The sequence below is a fragment of the Colias eurytheme genome, chromosome 25 (genome assembly GCF_061535395.1).
Source record: "Colias eurytheme isolate Ceu_HAF_F1 chromosome 25, ilColEury1 Martin Lab GWU primary, whole genome shotgun sequence".
Taxonomy (NCBI): Eukaryota; Metazoa; Arthropoda; class Insecta; order Lepidoptera; family Pieridae; genus Colias; species Colias eurytheme.
In genome coordinates, this window is record NC_143004.1 from 3,370,037 (window position 1) to 3,393,700 (window position 23,664).

A 23,664-nucleotide genomic window follows, 5' to 3' on the forward strand; every position below is an offset into this window, starting at 1 on the left:
CAATAATATTGAAAAAAGAGTATTTTGATTGTTATGCAAGGTTCTGTCTCGATAGACATGTGCCACGTATAATTAAAGGGTTTTAAACAATAGAAAATACCGGAAACTTTTTGTCGAACTGTTTAATGTCCTTATACGCAAAAAAAATTATTATAGAATATCGACATATGAGCTCTATAAAGAAACTTGAAAAAGTCTATCGCAATTTTAAATGAGAAAAATGCTATTTAAATCTTATTAAACAAAGTGACTGTGTTTCCTATACGTTAATTTTTTATGTACACATATCGGACAAATTGTTATTGATTAAACAAATCCTTAGTTAATACTAAAAATGTTATTCGACAAAACAGTGAAATTCGAACAAAATCTATCTCAGAGTGAATAGTGACCGGTTACGGAGAGGTCATAAGGTCACCGCTATATTACGTCACCTTCATTATACATTCACTGGACGTGATCAAAATATTAACTCAATAATCCATAATTATAGAACGAACCGGGGAAAACCGACTTAATTAATTCAGAATTTTAAATGAAAAAATCCGCGCATTGTTAGCTAGCTCGTATCGTCAATTTTCATTAACATTTTAAGCTGTTTTTTTTTATAAATGACATGATAGGACCATAGATAATATTGGCACAGATAATATAATACTATAGATATTAGTATGAAGAGTTGCTATATTACAAAATCCATACTTAATATTATAAATGCGAAAGTAACTCTGTCTGTCTGTCTGTTACTCAATCACGCCTAAACTACTGAACCAATTTTCATGAAATTTGGTATAGAGATATTTTGATACCCGAGAAAGGACATAGGCTACTTTTTACCCCGGGAAATAGGATAGGTTTTATCCCGGAAATCCAACGGGAATGGGAACTATGCGGGTTTTTCTTTGACTGCGCGGGCGAAGCTGCGGGTGGAAAGCTAGTTATTAATAAGTTAATAAAAGATTTTAGCAGTGCTCTAGCACAGGTGTAAAAAAAATGTTTTTTAAGGCATTTTTAGTAGCTTCATCATCGCCATTTTATGGTACTGTTAACAAAGTAAGTTCTTAGTATGTAAAAAGGGTTGCCAAATCATAATATTGAACCTTCATATGAAAAATCACGTGCCGTAACCACGTGACTGGCTTTCCAAATAATTATTATTCAAATATTCATTAGTGTTTTAATAAAATGTATAGATATTTATTTAGATGGACCATTGATGATAATTTTATTAATAAAAATTTTAATAATATTAAATTAAAAATATATTTTATTAAATTCTAATTTATCAATTCCATCTTATAGGTAGTACCACAGACTAATAATATTATACTACGTGTTGTACCTATTATAGACTGACGCAGGTTGAAACCGTAGTTACCAATTATATCGCAACATTTCTCGAATTTTAGATAAAACAATGAAAATTGTTTTTGTAGCTAGAGCTACGTAATATAAAGAACAATATTAATTAATTTATACTTCGACTCTACGTTTTATTGCATTGTTTTATGTAAAATCTCTTAAAAATTGGAATCATTGAATTTTCTTTTTATCTGGCTACTAAGGCTACGAAGCTACAGGCTGGAAACCTTTATGAAAATAAAATAATTATGATAAATTTTTTTGCATAGAAAAAATATAGGTATTATCTTTTTATTGTCTTCTAATGTAGTGCAAATTGCACAATCATTCGATTATAAATTTATCGCAGTATAGAAAATTTTCTCTTCATCATTGTGTAAAGAGCACATAATATTATATCATATTTACATGAACATTACATGAAGGCATGTTGTTGTCAGAGGCTTCGTTTGAACTTATAAATTGAAAAGGCATGAAACGGCATTTTTTACAATTTATTAAAGCCGTGGCGTTTTACGTTAAGCACAGAATACTTAAGTGTAGCTACAATAGGTAAATAAATTCACTTTGCATATTGTATGCAAATTCTTGGCATCTCTACTATAGAGTCATACTACTATAGAGTCAGAATATAAACGCATTGCAGTAGCGGGCATTATTTTCAGTTTTTAATCTTAAACCAAACGATCCTTGATTCATTGCAACGTACCTACGCGTATGAATTAGAATTTAGAAGCCCATAACCTACTATTGAGTACGAAACAGCTGTAAGCTCGTTGCAGTCAATAATTTGATTATAAGATAACAATTCAAAAGGCTACCCCAAAATCGTGTATAACTCAAGTTTATGGGCGGTATTATATCACGATGTTCAAATAAATTACACCTATTTTTGTTTTGACGCAAATCTTCAGTGGCATTTACGAAACGGCGCCAGTAGGTAAAGTATTATTTATGACTGCGTATCGCGATTCAAGATAACCTGTTCAAATTGTATTTTGTCGCATTTTATTGCTTTAAATATATTCCTAAACCTTTATGTCCATTGACTGTTTTATTATATGATAGGTTGTAGGAGGGTCGATAAGTCATAACCTCTTTGGTGGCAAATGTCAAACGTTAATGTGACAGATCGCTGGCGAAATAAATTCTTTTCGCGCTTTTTTGCACACGTGTTCAAGCTTATTGGAATGATTCGTTTATTTTGGTTGTGTTTAATAATTTAAAAGGTTAATAATTTCAAAGTTGAACAGGACAATAAGTGATAAATCATTATTGTTACATCAGGTTAAAAATACTTCAGCTTGGACCATAAAATTTATTATTCCCACTTTAACCTTTTTCCAAACTATATGGGTCACTGATGAAATAGCATATTCAACCGTTGTTTGATGTAATATGAATAAATGAAAACTTTTTTATCCGAATCACTGTACTTAATCTCTCCATCAATGCTCTATTTATAGTTATATCATATAATTTTACTATTTTAAAGACCTTTAGATATCTGATTAATTACATACAACATAGAGCAAAAAATATGTACATCGCTACACCGTAGCGCTATAGTCCCTACTTAAAATGAGTTAGGTACCTATATAATTTTTCCAACAAAAATTAAATATTAATTTCCACCTATCATATATACCTATATATCACAATACACATAACATCAACATACCATTTATTATTTTTTTGTTGTGTTCCTATATCTGATCTGGGTCTGAGCGTATTGAAATAAAAGTTATTTTTCTCTTTATTTTCTTATGTTCTTTCAAAATATTAATCTTAGTATATTTACAGCATTCATGGAGCCAGACCACATCAGCAAACGGTACCGTCGCAGGCGGTCCGCGGAGGGCCATAGCCGACAGAAACGGGAGGCGCCATATGTTATATACCCAGAAATACTTGTCATCGTTGATTATGATGGATACAGGTGAGGGAATATTCTGAGTAATAAAATCATGATATTTTTATCTACATTTGCTTGCCTGAAAAGTTACCACTACATATATGTATATAAATACAATTAAAATAGAAAAATGTTTTATTATTGGAGAGTTACCATGACATTTTAAAGCAGTAATAATTGTAGTATAAAAAAACATCCTATGTACCTAACATAGGTCATTGTGTTTTTGATATTTCATTGCTGTGATTAAGCAGAATTTTGTTAGGAAATGTGTTTATTGATATTTTGAATGAAACACTAAAAATTATTAATTGATGTAACTATTGATTAATTTCTCTACGTTACTTATGTAAATTATTTTAATATAAGATACTAACAACTTAGGGCCGATTTTTCAATGCTTGGATAAAACTTATTCGTCGAATAATGTATAAAACTACCATTTTAAAAACGTATTCTAATTCCCCGTATTTGACAGTTTACGTGACATTTTAATATTATCGTGTAATACTTTATTGGACGGATAAGTTTTATCCAAGCATTGAAAAATCGGCCCTTAATCATTTAGACTTTAGTTCATACTTTCGCAGAAACTAATTATTGATTTCGTATTCTTTAAAATGTCATTCTATATTGGTACCTACCCATAAGTACCTAACTAGCTTTTAAGTTTTTTGTCCAGTGAAGACACGTGCGCAACATCACTCTTTATTAGTTTAGATCGTCTCTCGCATATAATTATAATAAAACGAACAATATATTATTTATTTATATTTATATGTTTTGATCCTCGTCTTACTAAAACCGCTGACATTTATAAAAATAATTTTTAATTAGGGGGAAACCTAATCGCTCTATTCGTAGTTTATTTGTTCTTGTATAATCAAAACATTCGCAAATTTAAAGCGATAATATAAAAAAGGTATTTTATATCAAATTTCACAAAACGATGAATGAGCATGGTGAATGAATAATAGTCGTTTTGAAAACACATTAATATTTAAATGATATCTTTATACCTAGAAGTGTTGGACCTCATATGAATAAATTTAATAAATAATAGATTTGAAACTATTGTTTTCTTAGCTGTGAGGACCACACGTGTTTACTTAGATATATTCTTATAGGTAAATTATAATCCTTCATAAGTCTTTGAGAAAAATGCACTTATGAGTGCAATTTTTTTTTCTAAAAAAAATATGTCTATATAAAAGCTATAGTACCTACCGACTCATTTGTTAACTTAAACCTACTTATAAATATCTAGTTAAATACTCTTACAAGATATGGTCAAAATTAGTTATCGAAACTTTTAAGAAATAATCAAAATTAAGAAACAATCGTCGTAGTCCTCACTATAGTAGAGACTGTACCACGTAGAGCTAAGAAATCAAATTAGGCATAATATTATTAATCTTCGATTATTAAGTCATGATTTTAAATATTTCATGACACTGTGTTAAAATTAATAAGTTATAAAATTTGATATTTCATACCATTTACTATTATAATAATTCGCATTGAATTAAAAATCTAAGTTTAAACATCTTATGTCATTCTCAGGTTACACGGAGGTGACAACTTGCAGATAAAACGTTATTTCGTCTCGTTCTGGAACGGAGTAGATCTCAGATATAAGCTGTTGAAAGGACCAAGGATAAGGATATCTATTGCCGGCATTATTATATCTCGGGTGAGTATTATTAAGCTATTGCATAGCTTCTATCGCGGGCCTTGAGCGCGGGGACGATTTTTTTTATTTTATTATTTATACATAGCTGTCCGCCCGCTGCTTCGCCCGCTTTGTCTAAAACCAAATTAATTATTAACAGAAACCTTCCTCTTGAATCACTCTGTCTATTAAAAAACTGCATATAAATAGTGGCTTTAAAGTTTTAAACATACATAGGGACAGAAAAAGTGACTTTGTTCTATAGTTTATACTATGTACTTAGTGACGTAGAAATTATCCATAGACTACCTATATATATATATATAGTTATGGATACTACCTATAATATAGAAATTTAATAAATAATTATGCTTATTTAACACCGTCTAAACTTGCAAACATAAGATTAAAAAAATACAAAACAGGTAGGTAGGTAAGCTAATATAGTTTTTTAAGGGATTTAAAACCTGATTATCAATTAAATCGATACGGTAATATATTTCGTACTAATAATAACTAATAAGGAGCTTTTTCTACTGATCTAACGTACATAGGTACCTACTTATATTATAACTAGATTTCCGCCCGCGGCTTCGCCCGCGTTTTCAAAGGAAAACACGCACCTATCCTATGTGTTAATCCAAGTTACCCTCTATATGTGTGCTAAATTTCATTGTAATCGGTTCAGTAGTTTTTACGTGAAAGAGTAACAAACATCCATACATCCATACAAACTTTCGCCTTTATAATAGTATTGTGACAAACTTTCGCCTTTATAATAGTATTGTGATAAAATAAATAAATCAATTTCAAGACAATTTTCACACACGGCACGATCTGATCCCATACTAAGCTTTTGTTTGTGTTATGGAGACCAGATGGCTGATAAACATACATATAATTTTAAACAAATACTTGACTATATAGATAACTAGTGGTCCGCCCCGGCTTTGCCCGTGGTACATATTTTGCAATAAAAGGTAGCCCATGTCCTTTCTCGGGTATCAAAATATCTCCATACCAAATTTCATGCAAATTGGTTCAGTAGTTAAGGCGTGATTGAGTAACAGACAGACAGACAGAGTAACTTTCGCATTTATAATATTAGTATGGATTAACACTCAGAGGAAACATCTACGTTAATCATACACATATTGGCCCTGGGTGGGAATCGAACCCTCGACCTCTGGCTTAGAAGGCAGTTAAATATTAGCAATATGGATATATCTGAAAGTTCTCTAATATTTTTGGGAAAATAATTTTATCTTAAATAAAACAAAAACTACACAAATATAATTTTATTTTTTAACAAGTCGCCAATTTAAAATTAACCATTTCATCTGTTTCAACGCAGAGCTCTTCCAGAAAATTCTTTTTCGATTTCGGATAACCATCTAATATAGTCTCTATCATGTCGAAACATATTCTCTTACGCTTCCTAAAAAATAAATAAATTTAAATAAATTACACATTTATTACCGTAACAAAATCACTATTTGTGAACTTATTTTACCGGATTATAATAATATTTAATAACTATTTATCAATTCAATGAACATCTACAATTTTATCGTAATAAATTACGATTTAAGTTTTGTTTTAATCTACAATTTAAAAGTTTACGGCATTTAAATAAGCATAAATAATCAGCTTAAAGCTTTATAGGTAAGGAAAATGTTTAAGAATATTTTTTTACGTTAACATTAGTAATTAGGTACCTACAATAGGAACTTGACGGTTAACAATTATATTAGTACATTTTCCTTATGTATTTGTGCATTTATTTAAGTAGTTACTTATATATTGTAACAAGTCTATCTATTCTTGAATCAACTAATAACATTCATAATGCCAAGCATTGGCCCAACAAATGATCGTCGATGTTTGCCGCCATTACGGCGATTATGAATAATCATATTATTATACAATGACGGCCGAACATAGACTTTTTGGCCATCTACACTTTCGTGATTGCCTCTACTCGCCCAACGCTGCCCATTGTGAAGAAAGCCCATATAAGATTATGATGAAAGATGTACCTGTATTCCCGTAAATACTTCTCATGTTGATCTAAAATAATCCTTTTCTCCTGTGCACTTAGGACTGCCACAGAATTTCGTAACGTTGTTAATTTACTCTCAATTTTCGATATATTTGCGTTTATTTCTTCAATTTGTTTTTTAGCTGCGTCTGATGTGGGTGTCGTTAGTAAGTTTTTGAGGCGATTCTCAACTGTTTTTAAATTATTTCTCTTTTCTTCTAACTCGTGAGAGAGGGTCTTAAATTGTGCGTCGTAGTCTGAAACAGATGGATATTTAATCTAATTTGAAATATTTTCTATATATTTTTATGATAAAGTGAAAAAAAAAAGATTCATTTGTGTTTTAAATTATTGTGATAAGAAGTAATATTCGACATTTATATTATATACCTATTAAAGATCAAATAATATGTATAATAGTAATATTATAAACTCTAGTATGTAAAACCTATAAAAGTAAAGGCATATGTCTAATATTACCTAGGTATGTCTTACCTAAATCACTTATTTCATTCAATATCGTATACAAATTGTACATTATAAGTAAGTTAATTTATACAACTAGTTAATATTCACAACAAATATTACCTATTCGATGTACCATATCCATTAAATGGATACCAAAATCATTATTCCATTACATCTACATACCCAACTGTAATATTAGAATACAGTCCGTTTATATATGTTTTATAAGACTTACCTATATTATTTACCTAATTTGTTCCATGACCTAAATATAACTACTAATAAAATATAGTATACTATACCTTCAATATCACAAGATCCATCTACATTATCGGGTTGAATAGCAGCATAAACTTTTTGCTTTCCGTATAGTTTGCATTTTATTTTTCCCGCCTCAGAAAGTGCATCAAGCGTTTTCTGAACTACACCTTTCGTAAACGCGCCCCTCAAATTAACTGTCACATCGGCACACGAATATGGCCTGTTTGTATCTTCCAAATACTTTAATACAGCTTCATTCGCCATATTTTTAAACAATAAATAATACACACGAATCTATAAATAAAAATTACCAATTCAATATTCAAATTGCAGTGCAAAAATATGACAAGCGAAAAGGCGCGTAATTTTTTTTTAATTCACGCAGCAGCACTGAGTACGATAAATTTTATATACAGCCAGTCAAGCAATGTCACGTCAAATTAACTCTACGGTTATTAAAATAACTAATTAACTTGTTATGTCCGTTTTTTTTTTCATATTATTTTATAACTATATTTTAATATTATTTATTTAATATTGTTATTCCCATACAATAATCTAACGGATAGTCGTAAAATATATGAGATGACATCATGTCAGCTTTTGCGGTATTATATCATTTCATAAAAAATATAAACTATATCAGCTATGAAAGGAAACAACCTGTCAGTTAATTTTTTGATATACATATTATTATTTATTATCTATGTTTTCAAGATGTTTTCGTACGGCGGTAGGTACAGTTCATCATTTTTTGTGTTGACCACAGAGTTTATTATTTTATGAGTGTATAAATATAAAGTTTCGTTTTATTACGCTTTTTTTTTTTAAATTAATTATTCTCATTTTCTCAGGGTCGAGATGCAACACCTTATCTAGAAAGAAATCGAGTTGGCCGTGACGCTATTGACTCGGCCGCTGCGTTAACAGACATGGGCAAGTATCTGTTCAGGGAAAGACGGCTGCCGGTATACGACATTGCAGTTGCCATCACGAAGTAAGTTCCATTGCTGTCCGCTATAAAAAAAAGTAGGATTGTTCATACCAGTTTTGTCTATGGATTTTAAATATTATTAGAACCAATAACTTTTAAATTTTGTAGAGATATCGTCATTAATAAATACTAGCATCAGTGTGTAATGTTGAGAATTGTTAAGTTCTCGTATGTTTTTACTAGATTATTTTGTTTCATGAGTAGATATGTGCGTGCACGTCACTTACGCAAGTCTCTAGGGTAAAGAATAAAGATATTGGGAAATTTATTACAATGGACAGTTCATATTGCACATTAAATTTAATTGAGCGTTCAATAAAAGCTTTAATAACACACGAATAATAGATTGCTGGTAATAAACCGTGGCATTTAAGTGTCTTTTTATGAATAATATCCTACTACAGTCTTCTATGTAGCCACATTTTCATCAGCTGTTCCTTTTTTTTGTATTACAAAATATGAACCTTGTGATATATATATGTATTTGTAACCTTAACTAAGCTGTACCCGAACTAAATATATAATTTCCTTATTTTTTATCATACCGGATTGCGTGTGGATGTAACAGGTAATGCGGTAAGTATAGCACAATTTACTTGGCGCCATTATTAAAAAAGAAGTTTCAAAAGTCTCTCGTCAACTGTCACTATAATCAATGTAATTCAATATCGTCGACTGTAAATTATGTGCGGTGGAGGTCGCAACGACACGTCAACGTTGAATGAAGACACAAAAACTGATTTTACCAACAGGTATGACATGTGCCGACGACGCAAGGGTGGTCGCTGTACAAAAGGCACCGCTGGTAATTTAATTTTATACCGAAACGTTTAAAATGGCGCGTGGTGTTGACATATTCAGCATTAACAGCAGCTTAAGAGTGACATAATTCGGCTTGATAATTTTTTTAATGTTCGAGGTTAAGGATTTGGTAATGGCGCTAAATTTGCAACCATAGACAACATTCTATTCGTTTTTTAAATTTATATTTTATAGATGAACGCGAATAGAATGTTGGCTAATATTTGCATAACAATACACGATTATTATGCTTACATAATTTTTTTGATTAGGTACATCCAATTCGAAATGAGCTCGACTTTTACGAACCGAACTTTGGAGACTATCCTTATACATGTGTTGCCAATTTATTGAGTTGTATATTTGCGTGGATTTCAGACTAGACATGTGCAGGAGACAATACGCGAACGATGCTTGCAATAGAGGGACAGCAGGTAGGCGTGTGCGAAGATTTAATATAAATATCCCAAGCACGCCTGTAAATCACCAATGTCCCTTACCTTTCGATCACGTTAATTCACATTGGGTCCCAAACCTTGTATCCGATTCCGTGATCATTCGCACCTTGTGAATAATCTACTTAATTAGCAATTTCATGTATAATTTACAACTTTAAACGTCATTGATACGATTTTTATGACTTCGTGTTTTAACGCATCTACATAGCATATGCAGATGAGTTGAAATATGAAGATAAAAATTGATACAAATTCTATTCGTTTGAAGTTCTAAATTTATAGTAAAGCATTGTCTCTCTGTTGTATTCTCTTCTAGATCATATAGATTTTCATGTATATAAAACTTATCGACATTGTAGTTTAGACATTAATACCATTTGTACATGACCATTACTCATTTAATGAAAAATAGACATGCGTTCAACTTGACTTTACTATCTACGACGACATTCAACTACATATTATATTTCCTAATTTTATTGGCATCCAACTTCTATCTTCACTTACATATTACCTTCGTTACTGTTTCAGAAGTGTAGTTTGTGTGCTCAAAAGTGCTCGAAATTACTGCCTATCATTAAAATTACTGTTAACATCTTTAAGTCGCATCTCGTTATGAGGAAATACGTGCCAGCAAAAACTACATGACAGTAATTAGCCATTAAAGAATAGACAAAAACTGTAGAGTTTCGTCATAGACTATAAAGACTCGTATTTGCATGTTGACATGGTAAAGATCGGCCATAAAATTTCAACATAATGATTGGCTTCTTGCTTTACCTTTCAAAAGAGCACCGGTCCATCTTCTCATAAACATGAAAGTTGCGTAAGGTCATTGAGGGACCAGTTGGCCCTACCTTACTTGCGCGAGGACACAGCCAATTGAATTTAAAGCATGTATTCAACAATGTAATTATGTGTATCAAGATATTTGGTCCTTTTTGCAAAAAAATTAACTAACCTTTTGCGAGGCTACGAGATCTTTTTTATTAATATCTATGGATACTCTTATATTTATCTTCTAATTTTCTATGCAAACAAACTTTAAATTTCTAGTATTTCAAATCTTGAAAGCTCTCAATAAAGAATATTTAAATATTACTCGTTATTTGTAAATACTTTGTTTATATTAGCATTGATATTGATATTTAGTATTTATTGCAATCGGGTTCTAATTTCCTAACTCTTAACTTCGGTGACAGTACTAATAAATAACATTTTCTACACATTGCTTGCATGATTGACGCCTTATAGCACTAGATTATCTATCGATCATCGACTTTCCGTAAGTACAAATACATTATCATATTTCTGTTCAATTCATTTACTGTTTGTTACCCTCACATCGTACCTACCAAATATCATAGACAACCTCAAACCTAGAACCCTTTCCTTTTTTGAATGTTTTTTTTTTTTCGTGAAAAATGTTAGCAAAGAGTTTTAATATTTTTCTGTCTAGGTTTCGCATATGTTGGCGGTGCATGCGTAGTAAACAAGAGATTGGAAAAGGTGAATTCTGTTGCCATCATTGAGGATACTGGTGGATTCTCTGGTATCATCGTCGCTGCTCATGAAGTTGGACATTTGTAAGTATAACGTAGAAGAAGTGGGCAATGTAAACCATAAAATCTCAAATGGGTCACTGTTGCGAAAAAGCTTTAAAATTTATAAACTGAAATGATATTTCTTAAAAGCAATACAAAAAACCTGTAAGCAAAAACAAGCAAGAAAACAATTATTTCTTATCACAAGCAATGAAAAAAGCAAGCAGGAAGGGATAGTTTGTTATTAAAAGCAACATCATAAAATTAAAAATATACCTACATTTGGTCACAGACTTGGAGCAGTTCACGATGGAAGTCCACCACCTTCATACCTCGGAGGTCCTGGTGCTGAAAAATGTAGATGGGAAGACGGCTTCATCATGTCGGACTTGAGGCACACAGAGAAGGGTTTCAGGTGGTCACCTTGCAGTGTGCAGAGTTTCCATCACTTCTTGAAGTAAGATATCTTAAAACTCTTTTATTTCAGAATTAGATGAGCAAATGAGAATTAGTAAAAGAAATAGTGGACAAAAATTTAATTTAGTACAGAAAATTAAATTTTCAAACTTTTAAACGGAAATGATGCCAAATGAGTAAATACTAAATTTATTTATTAATTGTTATAATTTATTTATTTATCTACTCTTTAATACAACTAAAGTTTAGTGTTTAAGAAACAGTTTAGTGCATTTGGCGGTCTTATCAGTTAGTAGTGATCTCTTCCAGGCAACCAGGGCAGAGGGTTATTAGCTAAATTAAGTTTAAAACTGTGTTACATTACTTTGTTCTTATTTCAGTGGCGACACAGCAACATGTCTTTACAACTCGCCGCACGAGGACGACTCGCTGCCGCGCGTGCTGCCGGGCCGCTTGCTCACACTGGACGCGCAGTGCCGGAAGGATAGAGGCACGAGGTATGGGGACATTTATATGAGACTAGCTTCCGCCCACGACTTTATTTATTTATTTATTTATTTATAATACTTCATTGTACAAACATGAATGGACAAAGCAGAAAAAAAAAAGAACAAAATTACAAAGGCATCATTTGTACAAAAGGCGGCCTTATTGCTGAACAGCAATCTCTACCAGGCAACCTGGTAGGAAAGGAAATGTAAGAAGGTCGTGGGATAGCGCAAAATAAATGACTATAATTATTACAATTACATATAACAATACATTGCAAATAATGTAAAATAGACACATTTACACACATACTTATATAAACTAAATATTGCATATTAGGTATATACTTTGTACGTGCATCCCCGTTTTTCCCCGTTCCCGCAAGAATTTCGGGAAATCCTTTCTTAGCGGATGCCTACGTCCTAACATCTACCTGCATGCCAAATTTCAGCCCGATACGTCCAGTGGTTTGGGCTGTGCGTTGATAGATCACTATATCAGTCACCTTTGAGTTTTATATATATATAGATTTTGCTGTATTTTCTGAATGTTTTACGATGTTCGTGGAAAGTTGGAAATGTATACTCATTAATCATATAGAAAGTGGGAATATTCTGTAGGGTAATATAATGGAGTTATTTGGCATAGACAATAACTCTGATTTCAAATTCTAATTAACGACTCCTTAAGTAGGGTAACGGCACCAGTGGTCAGCCAGGCACCAGTGATCAGCCTATTGCGTTGTTTATTGGCCATAAATATCGCTGTAATCAAAATAACCAAATCACGCGCACCTCAATAGAAGCTCTGTTTCGTTATTGGTTCATGCATCACGCGATAGGAGCAGCAGGGGGTCAGGGGAGAGAAGTAAACACGTTCGTACAGGTGCTGTCCGCCGAAAAGAGCAGAAGTGTCATGTCTGCAATATTTTTTGTTTCATGTGGTGCTCTTTTGAAAGGTGAGAAATAACATATTTTAGTATGAAATGTGATTGTGTTTTATAGATAATAACTTTATAGATTACTTTGAGCATTTAATTTTGTGAAATTTGATAAAAAATATTGTTTTTTTACTTAAAAATTTGAGGGGCTGACCATTGGATACTATACTGATTTTTTATGAAAGATCCAATGGACAGCCCCTGGGGCTGATTACTAGGATTATTCCTAAATGTTAGAAAACCCAGTGGTCAGCCGCATTTCAAAATATTTTTTTCAAGCGGCTGACTCTGGGTCTCAATCTGTGGTCTCAATGATCCAGTATTCAGCCACGATGTTATTGAAATAATTTTTGAAGTATAAATTCGAATGTTTGTGTTTAAATCTATAAGTAATACTTCATGTTAGTTAAGTTTTACCTGAAATAATTGTATTATGTGTATTCATATCCAAAAGTCATTATTGTTCCCTTTTTGAAGTAAAACTTCTTTAGGCGCGACTAGGGAGCAACTCAGATTTTTTTTCTGACGGAAGTAACGCTGTGTAGTTTCCGCCATTTAAAAATAATAATTCTGATTGGTTGTAAGTATATGTCATATACTACACGCTTCTTGACTTATGCGCCAGCTAGTGGCAAATATCATAATCAATTAGGATTATTTATTTTCAAATTTTCAAACGGATCAATTGTGAATAGCAAAGTGAATGAAAAATTCAACAGTTTTAAAAACATTATTTTAAATTGCAAAATTTTTTGAAAATCTCTAAATATACTTGTTTATTTATTACTTTTAAAATAAGTAAATTAAAAATAAATTTTCTGACAATTGCGACATTTTATAATATTCAATAACAAGGTTATATTGACATGTGCGTTTTACTTCAATCGCACGTAAAGGTTACACGCACACACTTTTTTTTCTAGCTAAAAATGCCGCCAAGACAACAGTATCCTCCAGAGAAATCCTCCGAAAGAGATCCTCCTGTGGTTGATTATAATTACATATATATATTGTGGATTATAGATACATCAATAATATTATAAACTAATATCGCTGATTTCCTTAAAAATAATTATTGCTGTTTTTATGATAAATAATAAGAAGTACCTAGAAAATAAGAAGACACAAAGAGATTGTAATAGTATGTTTAAAATAATATTTGTATTATGTGCGATATACATTTTAAACATTTTGCTATAAAAATGTGATTAATATAGTTGATTTTGATATAACATTGTTTATTTTGATCTCATAATTAGTTATACTTACTAAAGGCTGAACACTGGGTTCAACAAGGCTGTTTATTGGTTTTTAGAGGCTGTTCACTGGGAAACTGGGCCATTTTTTGTTTAAAATTAATTATATATTTTACTAAGAGAATTATTGTTTTTGATAAACGCTGATTCGAAACTACAATAAACAATAAATCCATACATGTTGTACGTTTTTTTATTCGACGATTGTTGTAGAAATGGCAATTGTCAAAACTTCAAAAAGCTGTTATGAGGCTGACCACTGGTGCCGTTACCCTATGTATTGTCTATGGATTTTAATTGGTGGCTCATAAGTTTTTTTTTAAATAAAAACAAAAACAGTGTATGCAGTACAGGACCGAATTTATTCCGTACTACCGACACAGAAAGTTGTTATTAGTTAAATCCATAGATAAAAAATCTATCAGTTTTTTTAACCGCTATATTTTACACAGATTTTTGTGGTTCTGCATTCAGTGCTTTTCGCTATAAGCAGGTGTTGCCGAATTTATTTATTGTACGTTTTTTATTTTACCGCGATAACGTTTTTAAAATCGTTTCAGTCGGGTGACATGTTCAGAAACTTGTGTCACACCAAAACCTCACGAGCGCGATCGCAGGTATAACGAGAGAGAGACGGACCGATCTCCCGTCTCATTTCGAGCGCTGCCACTGCATTATGTTAAACATCTCGATCGTAAACCTACTTTACAAACAACCAATTTTTATTGTTAACAATTGTTCCAGCGCATGTTTCAAAGACGAGCGGGTGTGTGCCCAACTGTTCTGCTTCGACGCAGCAAGCGGCTACTGCGTTGCGTACAGACCCGCTGCTGAAGGGTCGCCCTGTGGGGACGGACAGGTGAGGTTTTTTGTGTTTTTTTATATAAAAAAAATACTCCTTTTGAATTTATTTTTTCACTTAAATATCAAAAGTTTAAACTGTTTGTAGTAGTAGTAGGTAGAATATGGAATGCAATTCAAATTTTATGGAGTTCCGAATTGTTTAAATTATTGAATTATCGTATCATAAGTTACGCATTTCTGTCTGTCTAAAAAGATATAACACATAAAATTACTTACTAATCAGACTTAAACATAGTTGTTTCCACACTAACGTTTCAAATAATATATTTATTTAAATGCGAAATCTTTTATAACATGTTGAGAACAACCAACCTCACATAAACATTGCTTATCGATTATTGTACGAATTATAAATTATTACACACAACATTGGTTATTTATGTAAATGTCGCTTCATAGGTGGTCCATTATCCATAATAGTATGTTAAGCGTATCATTCTGTGCAAATCAATAAATATAGGCGTGAAATTACTGTCATTCCATTTGTAAATTATTTAAAGTTACACATACCACTTTATAATATGGTAATCTATACTAATATTATAAAGCTTATTTTTTTTTGTTTGAACGCGCTAATCTCAGGAACTACCAATCCGATTTGAAAAATTATTTTGGTGTTAGATAGCCCTTTTATCGAGGAAGACTTTACGCTATATTATATCATCACGATAAGACCAACAGGAGCTGAGCACTGCGGGTAAAACCGCGGAGCAAGGCTAGTAAGTAATAATAAGAGGCAATTCCTGTAGATTATGTATTCGTAACTCGAGATAGATGTTACGATGCAATGATGTAATGGTTACATTCACTGATACTCGTGTTACAGTTATCACGTTTTATGGTAGAAAGCGTGAAGTTATGTGTAACAATTATTTCAATGTCAAATACCGTTTCCGTAATGGGAATAGCGATGCGGTCTAGGTTGGACAATGAACCTCGTGTACTAATAATAATTGTTCTTGCATATAATTTGTTAGTATATTCATATATGCAAAATTTGTAGACTAATTTTTTTTTCTTGATACTGCAAATTTTCAATATTTACACTAAAATGCATAACATAAACAGTACAAGACAGTATAATCTAAGTATACCCCATAAAATTATCTCCGCTTATTTAATATCCTTCCTTTCACCAACAACTTTTCCGTTCTATAACTCTCAAAATACCTATATTTTAGTTATATCTTTATAGATTATTCCAATTGATTTAATTTTTACCTAGGATATTAAATCTATACTAATATTATAAAGCTGAAGAGTTTGTTTGAACGCGCTAATCTCGGGAACTACTGGTCCGATTTGAAAAATTCTTTCGGTTTTAGATAGCCCATTTATCGAGGAAGGCTATATATCATCTCGTTAAGACCAACAGGAGCGGAGCACTGCGGGTAAAACCGCGGAGCGCAGCTAGTTGTATATGTAAATTCGATTAATTTATTATTAATTCCAATCATTCCCAGTATTGCATAAACGGCCGGTGCATCACCGAACACGAGAACATAATACCGGACTACTCGCAGCACACGCCGAGCTACGTGCGGCCGGAGACGAGTCCGTTCTATGGGAATATAACGAGGTAATGTGTATTTTATTTACTAGGGCATAGAGTTCATAGTCTAATGTGGATGATAATAATGTCTTTAGCTACAAATGTTTGCAGGTGTTTGAAGCTGTACCTGTAGCTTTAGAAAAAAAAGTACTAATAATTTTTATGATAATAACTACTTATTTAATCACAAAGTCATTATTATCATGCACATGACGAGCAAACTGGCTTTTTTAAACTTAATTTTTATACTACAGTAACAGAGAGTTTACTGAATTGATTTAGAAAGCAATTAACCGAATAATGGTACTATTATTCCAACAAATTTGTATCTAATTGCATTACAATGTAGTTATTGAACTGTTACAATAAAATACTAATAATATTTTTTGCAAACACATATACAGTATCGAAGACACAACACAGCCATACGTAGCTAGCACACCAGCGTCACCTATCTACCAACAGAACTATTATACAAATTACCAAAGAAATACAAACTCGGAAGTCACAGTAACAACAACGACGACAACAGAGAAACCATACAATTATTACTACTATAGTACACAAGAACCAAAAGAATACACGGAAAAAGTAACGGAATTGACAAAACCGAGCGTCTCCTATCCGCCATCTTTAAATCAATTTTCTGTGTCCACCACGAGAAGCCCGTATGATTTCAATGAATTTTTCGCGAAAACAACGAAAGCGCCTGAAACGAAGAAAGGTTTCTTCAACAAGGAAGACCTAGAGAGTTACTTCTCGAGAGGCACCACAAAGAATCCGTTCCCAGACAAGGGCACCAAGTCAATATTCAAATTCGGCACCTACTACTCCCAAGGAAAGTCCTCCGATAACTCAATAAGACCAGACGCAAATTCGCAACAAGTACAAATCGAACCAGCGAGATTGGTTTACTCGTATCAGAGGAATCTCACGTCTGGAGAGCTTATTCGAACATAAATGTGCCAAAATACTTATTGGTAAGGATACAGAACGAATTTGGATCAAAACTCATACTTCGCTCTCATGGATGATCATACTTCTTGCTGCATTGGATACCACAATCGTTCTCATACATCGTTACTTCGCCCCTTCTTCCTTCACGAGTCGAACCTGTGACAATCATGCCATCTCGCTCTTGTAACATAAGATGTAAATTAATAAGAGCGAGATGTGTGCGCTTCAAACTCAATCATTCACATGTGTGCTACGTTCAACTATGGAATGCCATTGTATTCTTTCAGCAATATGTAATTAAACACAATTTCCTAATGTACATAACTCAAGAACCATCATGAAACTACCCATTCCTCTACACTTCAGTCATTGAACTTTACATATTGTACATGTGTGTGTCTTTCTATACATTCACTCTACTCTACTTTACTTTATGCCTACTCTTGTATGCATGAAATATGTCGTACAATAATCGTCAAACTTTTCAATTAATAAAAAAAGTTTAAAATTTCTACCCTTCAAAATATGTGAGTTTGTATTAAAATGTTGAAACAACAGCTATACTATGATGACCATTTTTGTACGATATACCCTTGGATATACCTAATCACTTACAACTTTTTACTTGTCAATAAAAATTATGTGTTCTAATACATACCAACATTAATAACTTAACCCTTTTCAAAAGTTAATGATACACAAAAATTAAAATCAACAAATTTTCCAACCACAAAATATATAAAATCTGATCGTTTTTAAATACCTATACCTAACATTTTGGTAAAGTAGTTTTATGCTAAGAACAAAGCTATCTTACTTATAATTAAATTAATAAACTATCTTTGATTATTTCTATTGGAATATTATAACCTTTAGATATTAATTTACAATTGTATATATTCGTTTAACTTACACTTTATGTTGCAGTAGCCGCCACTAGCGAATCGAGCGGAAAACAAAACAGAAGACTGCTAGCTGGATATGACAAATGAAGCAATGGCGCAAAGTCGCCTGGTCCTGAACCGTCAAATCCAGTCCTTATTTTGCAGATTGTGAAGTGTTCGCATATTAAACTTGAATTTTACCCTTTGAATTTGTAATTTTATAACAAAGACATATTCTATCCACCTGTTACTTTTTTATTTTTGACATATAAATGCGCGGCAAACGTTATGTCACAAATCATAACGTTTGTCAAAACAAAATTGCCATAAAATTGTAGTTGTAGAATGCAGTTTTTCATATAACGAAATATCATTAAATAATTGTTCCTAAATCAGACTCATCTGGGTAATATTCAAAATACAGCGGGTAATATGTGCGCAATACTAGTTTGTTTGAAAAAACGTGTCTGAAGACAATTAGTGTCAGACATTGTTCTGTGAGTGATATTACAATGTGATTGTGTTTTTAATGGACTTTAAGTACATTAGCTTGTAACAATTGTGTATAAATACGATGAACAAGACGAAACAAGAATTCCTTAACATAGGTTAAATATATTTTTAGTCTATGGTATTTCGTTTAAAAACGGTTGTAAAATAGTATTTTTCTAAGAATAAAATAAAAGAAACTGCCAAGAAGTGCCTTTTATGAATAATTAATAAGATAATTAAGTCGATAGCGCTTCTTATTCTATTATGGCCTACGAATTTGTTTATTTGATGTTATCGAAAAGTTGTTTTATCTATGTGCGGTTACAATTCTTTTTAAATTTAACTAAGGCCGGACTCGTATCCACTATTTATAATAATTGTAATTTTAACTGACTTGGCGACTGGATCGCCTTTTATAGATATTTTTACCTATTTCCTTTACCTATGGCACCAAGTTCTACTTGCCAGTATAAAATCGATAGCTTGTATAATATTTTCTTGTTATTTATGTGACATAGACAAATAAAGTTACCATAGATTAGTTTGGCAATTTTTTTTTCACAAACAACTCAGTAATGTATTACTTGCCGACTATTTATTCTATTTATGTATGATACCTTTGTCATTAAGTATGTTTTAAGAAAAAATACAAAATTAATTTCTATAATATCTTTTATTTCATCTACTTTCACACCCATCACCTAACTGTAAAACAACATTTGTAAACTTACATTCATAAAATTGTGTAGAATTACATAATATAGAATATGAACACAAGCAAAATCAACCAATAATCAAAATATACATATTTTTTGTTCTCCAGTACAAAATTAACAAAAGTCAAGGTCAAATGTGATAATTTACTTGTTAGAAATGTTTTATCAAATCACAATAATTATGCAAATTTATTATAAATTAATGATGCAAGCAACTTGTTTTATAAAATAGTAGAAACAGAATTTGATCAGTCATGGCTGTAAAATGCAAACTTTGTGAGCATTGTATTTTGATTTAATCCTGCCAAAGATTAATATTAAATGAAACTTCAAAAAATCCAGATGTTACTAAAAACTGAAGTTTTTATTTATAAACAAGGTGCTTACAATTCACAATATCTCATTTTAACCAGCCTTCACAGGCATTTTGCTGGTACCGACGTTCTTGACAAGCAGTTTTGTTAACATGCCCACAGAGAGCACAAACATTAAACCCGCCGGCATGAACTTCCTGCCATTGTAGTATCTGTGGAGACAAAATACTATTGTATTATCTGTTTATTTAATATAGCTATAATAATAATATTCATACCAATTAAAAATATACATAGTTTACTTTGAATAGCTTCACCCAGTCCAAAAAAATTGCAAGTTTAATCCATACTTAATATTATAAATGCGAAAGTAACTGTCTGTCTGTCTGTCTGTCTGTCTGTCTGTCTTGAGTAACAACTCAATCACGCCTAAACTACTGAACCAATTTGCATGAAATTTGGTATGGAGATATTTTGATACCCGAGAAAGGACATAGGCTACCTTTTATTGCGAAATATGTACCACGAGTGAAGCCGGGGCGGAACACTAGTTATTATATAATGCATCTTTTCACTGCATTAAAAAGTAAATTACATCACTCCTGCGAGATTTATGCCCATACAAAAATCATACCAAAAAGTCGCTCATTTCGACATGAAAGAGAAACAAACAAAACAATAAATCAAAGACACTTTCACATTTATAAATCGGCAAAACTACATTCAAAATTTTATTTTCTATTAATTATGTTGCATGAAAAACTTGACCTCACGTCCACACTGAAGTATATTACAAGCGGAGATACAAATACAATATTGAATATGAAATAAAAAGATATATTGAGGACAAAATTGAGTCAATTTTTTATTGTTATTTGACACACAATGTATATAGTCCGGGATACATCGCCCATTTTTGCAAGTGATTACTATCAAGCTAATTTTTCGTGAGTAGCTTTATTTTGATGAGATGCCCAATAATTTCATGTACAAAACTCTCGATTGTGGTAGCTACCAGAGAAAACAAGGATAAAATATTTTGATTTGATGGTTCTCAAATATTAATTACTAACTGAATGTTTTTTTTTTTGTTCAATCTCAAGATAATTATCTAAATTATTCGAAAAAATATTTGTCCTACAAAATCTATGGTTTGATCAAAGAGTCCCCCTTTCCGATGTGTATCGATAACGAAGTCATCATAAATGATTACTAACCAGCTGATTTTTTTATTTTCACTTATTTAATACTTATATAATTCAACAGACATATTGTCCTACAAATTGCGTAATAAATATTTGAGAACCGTCAAATCAAAAATTTTTATCCTTGTTACCTCTGTAAGCTACCATAATCGAGAGTTTCGTACATGAAATTATTGGGCATCTCATCAAAATAAAGCTACTCACGAAAAATTTGCTTGATAGTAATCACTTGCAAAAATGGGCGATGTATCCCGGACTAATATGTCAATCTCATAGTTCACTGATCTACATATAACAGAATACAGAATCAAAACATAAGTATCTTCAAAATTAATTATTATGTCCTACTTCATTGAAGATACAAACAATTATGAGATTGCTGGTTTAAAAAATTGCTATGAATTCATAATTAGTTAAAAATAATTAACAATTATCACATCATTTGACAGATTCCATTGATCCAAGATTCCATTCAGTTTTTGTGTGTGTTTTTTTTTTACTTAACTATAAAAAAGTATGTGATAAACGGACCTGTATCCCATTAATCCACCCAACGCAGTTGTTGTGCCCAGCATCAGTGTGTAGTTAGATGAATCTTGACTTAATTGGTAGGCTCCGACACCTGGGATATTATTAAACATTTTTTTTATATTTAAAGCTATATAGATTATGAGTGTAGGTGTAGAATTCAATGAGAGTCATACATAAACTGTTTTTTAGTTTATAGAAATAGTCTTTGCATAAGTAAAATAACTTTTTTTAAATATCTACAAGGGCAGAACCAGGGTGAGCAGTATTACATAATATGCCAAATTTTCTTCTTTATTATTTAATACATGTTAAAAAAACTTAATAATGATAGTTTTACACCTTTTATAAATTAAGAAAAAGAGTTGAACCAATGTGTAATTTATTGGCATTAATTGGATCATCTTAGTAAGTGGACAATAAATTGTTAAAATATAAAAAATATACATCACGTATTTTTAAATTTCTTACCCAAGATAGATCCAAAAATTATTCCAGCACCCAGTGATGGTATGGAACCTGAAAATGAAATAAAAACAAGATTATTATAACTTTCATCTACATTTCCAGTACTTATTACTTCTTATCTTTTCTAGAATGTTCATTTAAGAAGAGGTTATATCTAGTATTTTTAATATGAACCGGCGAACCAAATAAGTAAACAAAACAAGTCACATAATAAATATTCACTCGCTAAATGCTCTCATAGTCAGTATAGATCAATGATCAATGATCGTGCAATTTTTTATATCTTATCTTATACTTTAGAATATCGGTATACACTAGAATTTTATATAAAAATAATGTGATAAAAAGTGGTCTGATAGACCTGTTTTCTAATTAGCATTCATAAAATCACAAACCAGCTTTGGCATATCCCATAATACCGCCAGCAGCAACAGTCGCAGCATATGCGAATCCCAAAATATCGACTCCCATTGTTGATTCCTTAAAAATTACTTTACAAAATTATTATTGTAGTTACGACACGTCTTTTACAAAGTACTATCTGAGACAAATTGACATTTGACTTTTGAGTTTTGACTTTTGACACAAAAAATAAAAATATTTGACAAATGATTAAGAGCTATGACATTAAATAATTATATAATCTGTAATTGTAATTATAATCTGTGAGTGTTGATAAAAAGCCGAAAGTTGTAAAAAAACAAATATTTGGAAGATTTGTTTGTTAAAAAAGCTGGAGTGTATTTCTACATTACCTAAAAGATAGAACTTAAGCATATAGAGGTAAAACTTCTTTTTCCCATAAAAAAATCTCCTTATAAAGCAAAAGATAAAATAAAGTCAGTTTTTTAATGAAATGTGTGTTATTTGGTCTTCGTTTATTTTTCTATTATTATAGAATATTTACTTTTGTTAAAATCAATGATATTTCAGGTTACAGTAGGTAATTCCTACTAATCGGACTTTCATGTAACTGAAAGAAGAATAAAAGAATATAATATAAAATATTATAATCGTGAGGCTAGTCTAGTGTGTACCTCACGTGTAACATTTGCCTTCTACGAAA

At 31.5% G+C, this 23,664-nt stretch overlaps 3 protein-coding genes across 4 annotated transcripts in view; 1 reads left to right on the plus strand and 2 right to left on the minus strand.

Moving 5' to 3' along the window:
* Positions 1 to 20,034, plus strand: part of sona (sol narae metalloprotease) — a 130,210-nt gene extending 110,176 nt beyond the window's left edge. The window contains exons 7-17 of one of the 2 annotated variants that reach the window (XM_090116027.1): positions 3,166 to 3,301; positions 4,841 to 4,970; positions 8,574 to 8,716; positions 9,466 to 9,518; positions 11,432 to 11,558; positions 11,809 to 11,973; positions 12,314 to 12,430; positions 15,363 to 15,477; positions 16,946 to 17,061; positions 17,439 to 18,014; positions 18,919 to 20,034. In XM_090116027.1, coding sequence (XP_089972153.1) covers positions 3,166 to 3,301; positions 4,841 to 4,970; positions 8,574 to 8,716; positions 9,466 to 9,518; positions 11,432 to 11,558; positions 11,809 to 11,973; positions 12,314 to 12,430; positions 15,363 to 15,477; positions 16,946 to 17,061; positions 17,439 to 17,994 — 1,658 coding nt within the window. In that variant the 3' untranslated portion in view covers positions 17,995 to 18,014; positions 18,919 to 20,034. Of the gene's footprint in view, positions 1 to 3,165; positions 3,302 to 4,840; positions 4,971 to 8,573; positions 8,717 to 9,465; positions 9,519 to 9,892; positions 9,949 to 11,431; positions 11,559 to 11,808; positions 11,974 to 12,313; positions 12,431 to 15,362; positions 15,478 to 16,945; positions 17,062 to 17,438; positions 18,015 to 18,918 lie in introns of both variants that reach the window. The other variant, XM_090116026.1, reaches the window with a different exon arrangement.
* On the minus strand, positions 6,255 to 8,419 carry LOC149897519 (homologous-pairing protein 2 homolog). The gene is made up of 3 exons (XM_090116479.1): positions 7,761 to 8,419; positions 6,989 to 7,247; positions 6,255 to 6,387 (listed from the first exon to the last, which is right to left on the minus strand). The coding sequence occupies exons 1-3, from the start codon at positions 7,981 to 7,983 to the stop codon at positions 6,255 to 6,257; spliced, it is 615 nt and encodes a 204-aa protein (XP_089972605.1). The 5' UTR covers positions 7,984 to 8,419.
* Positions 20,022 to 23,161, minus strand: LOC149897520 (transmembrane protein 14C). Its single transcript, XM_090116028.1, has 4 exons — positions 22,994 to 23,161; positions 22,602 to 22,649; positions 22,134 to 22,224; positions 20,022 to 20,609 (listed from the first exon to the last, which is right to left on the minus strand). The coding sequence occupies exons 1-4, from the start codon at positions 23,067 to 23,069 to the stop codon at positions 20,489 to 20,491; spliced, it is 336 nt and encodes a 111-aa protein (XP_089972154.1). The 5' UTR covers positions 23,070 to 23,161; the 3' UTR covers positions 20,022 to 20,488.
* Positions 23,162 to 23,664: the final 503 nt, after the last annotated feature.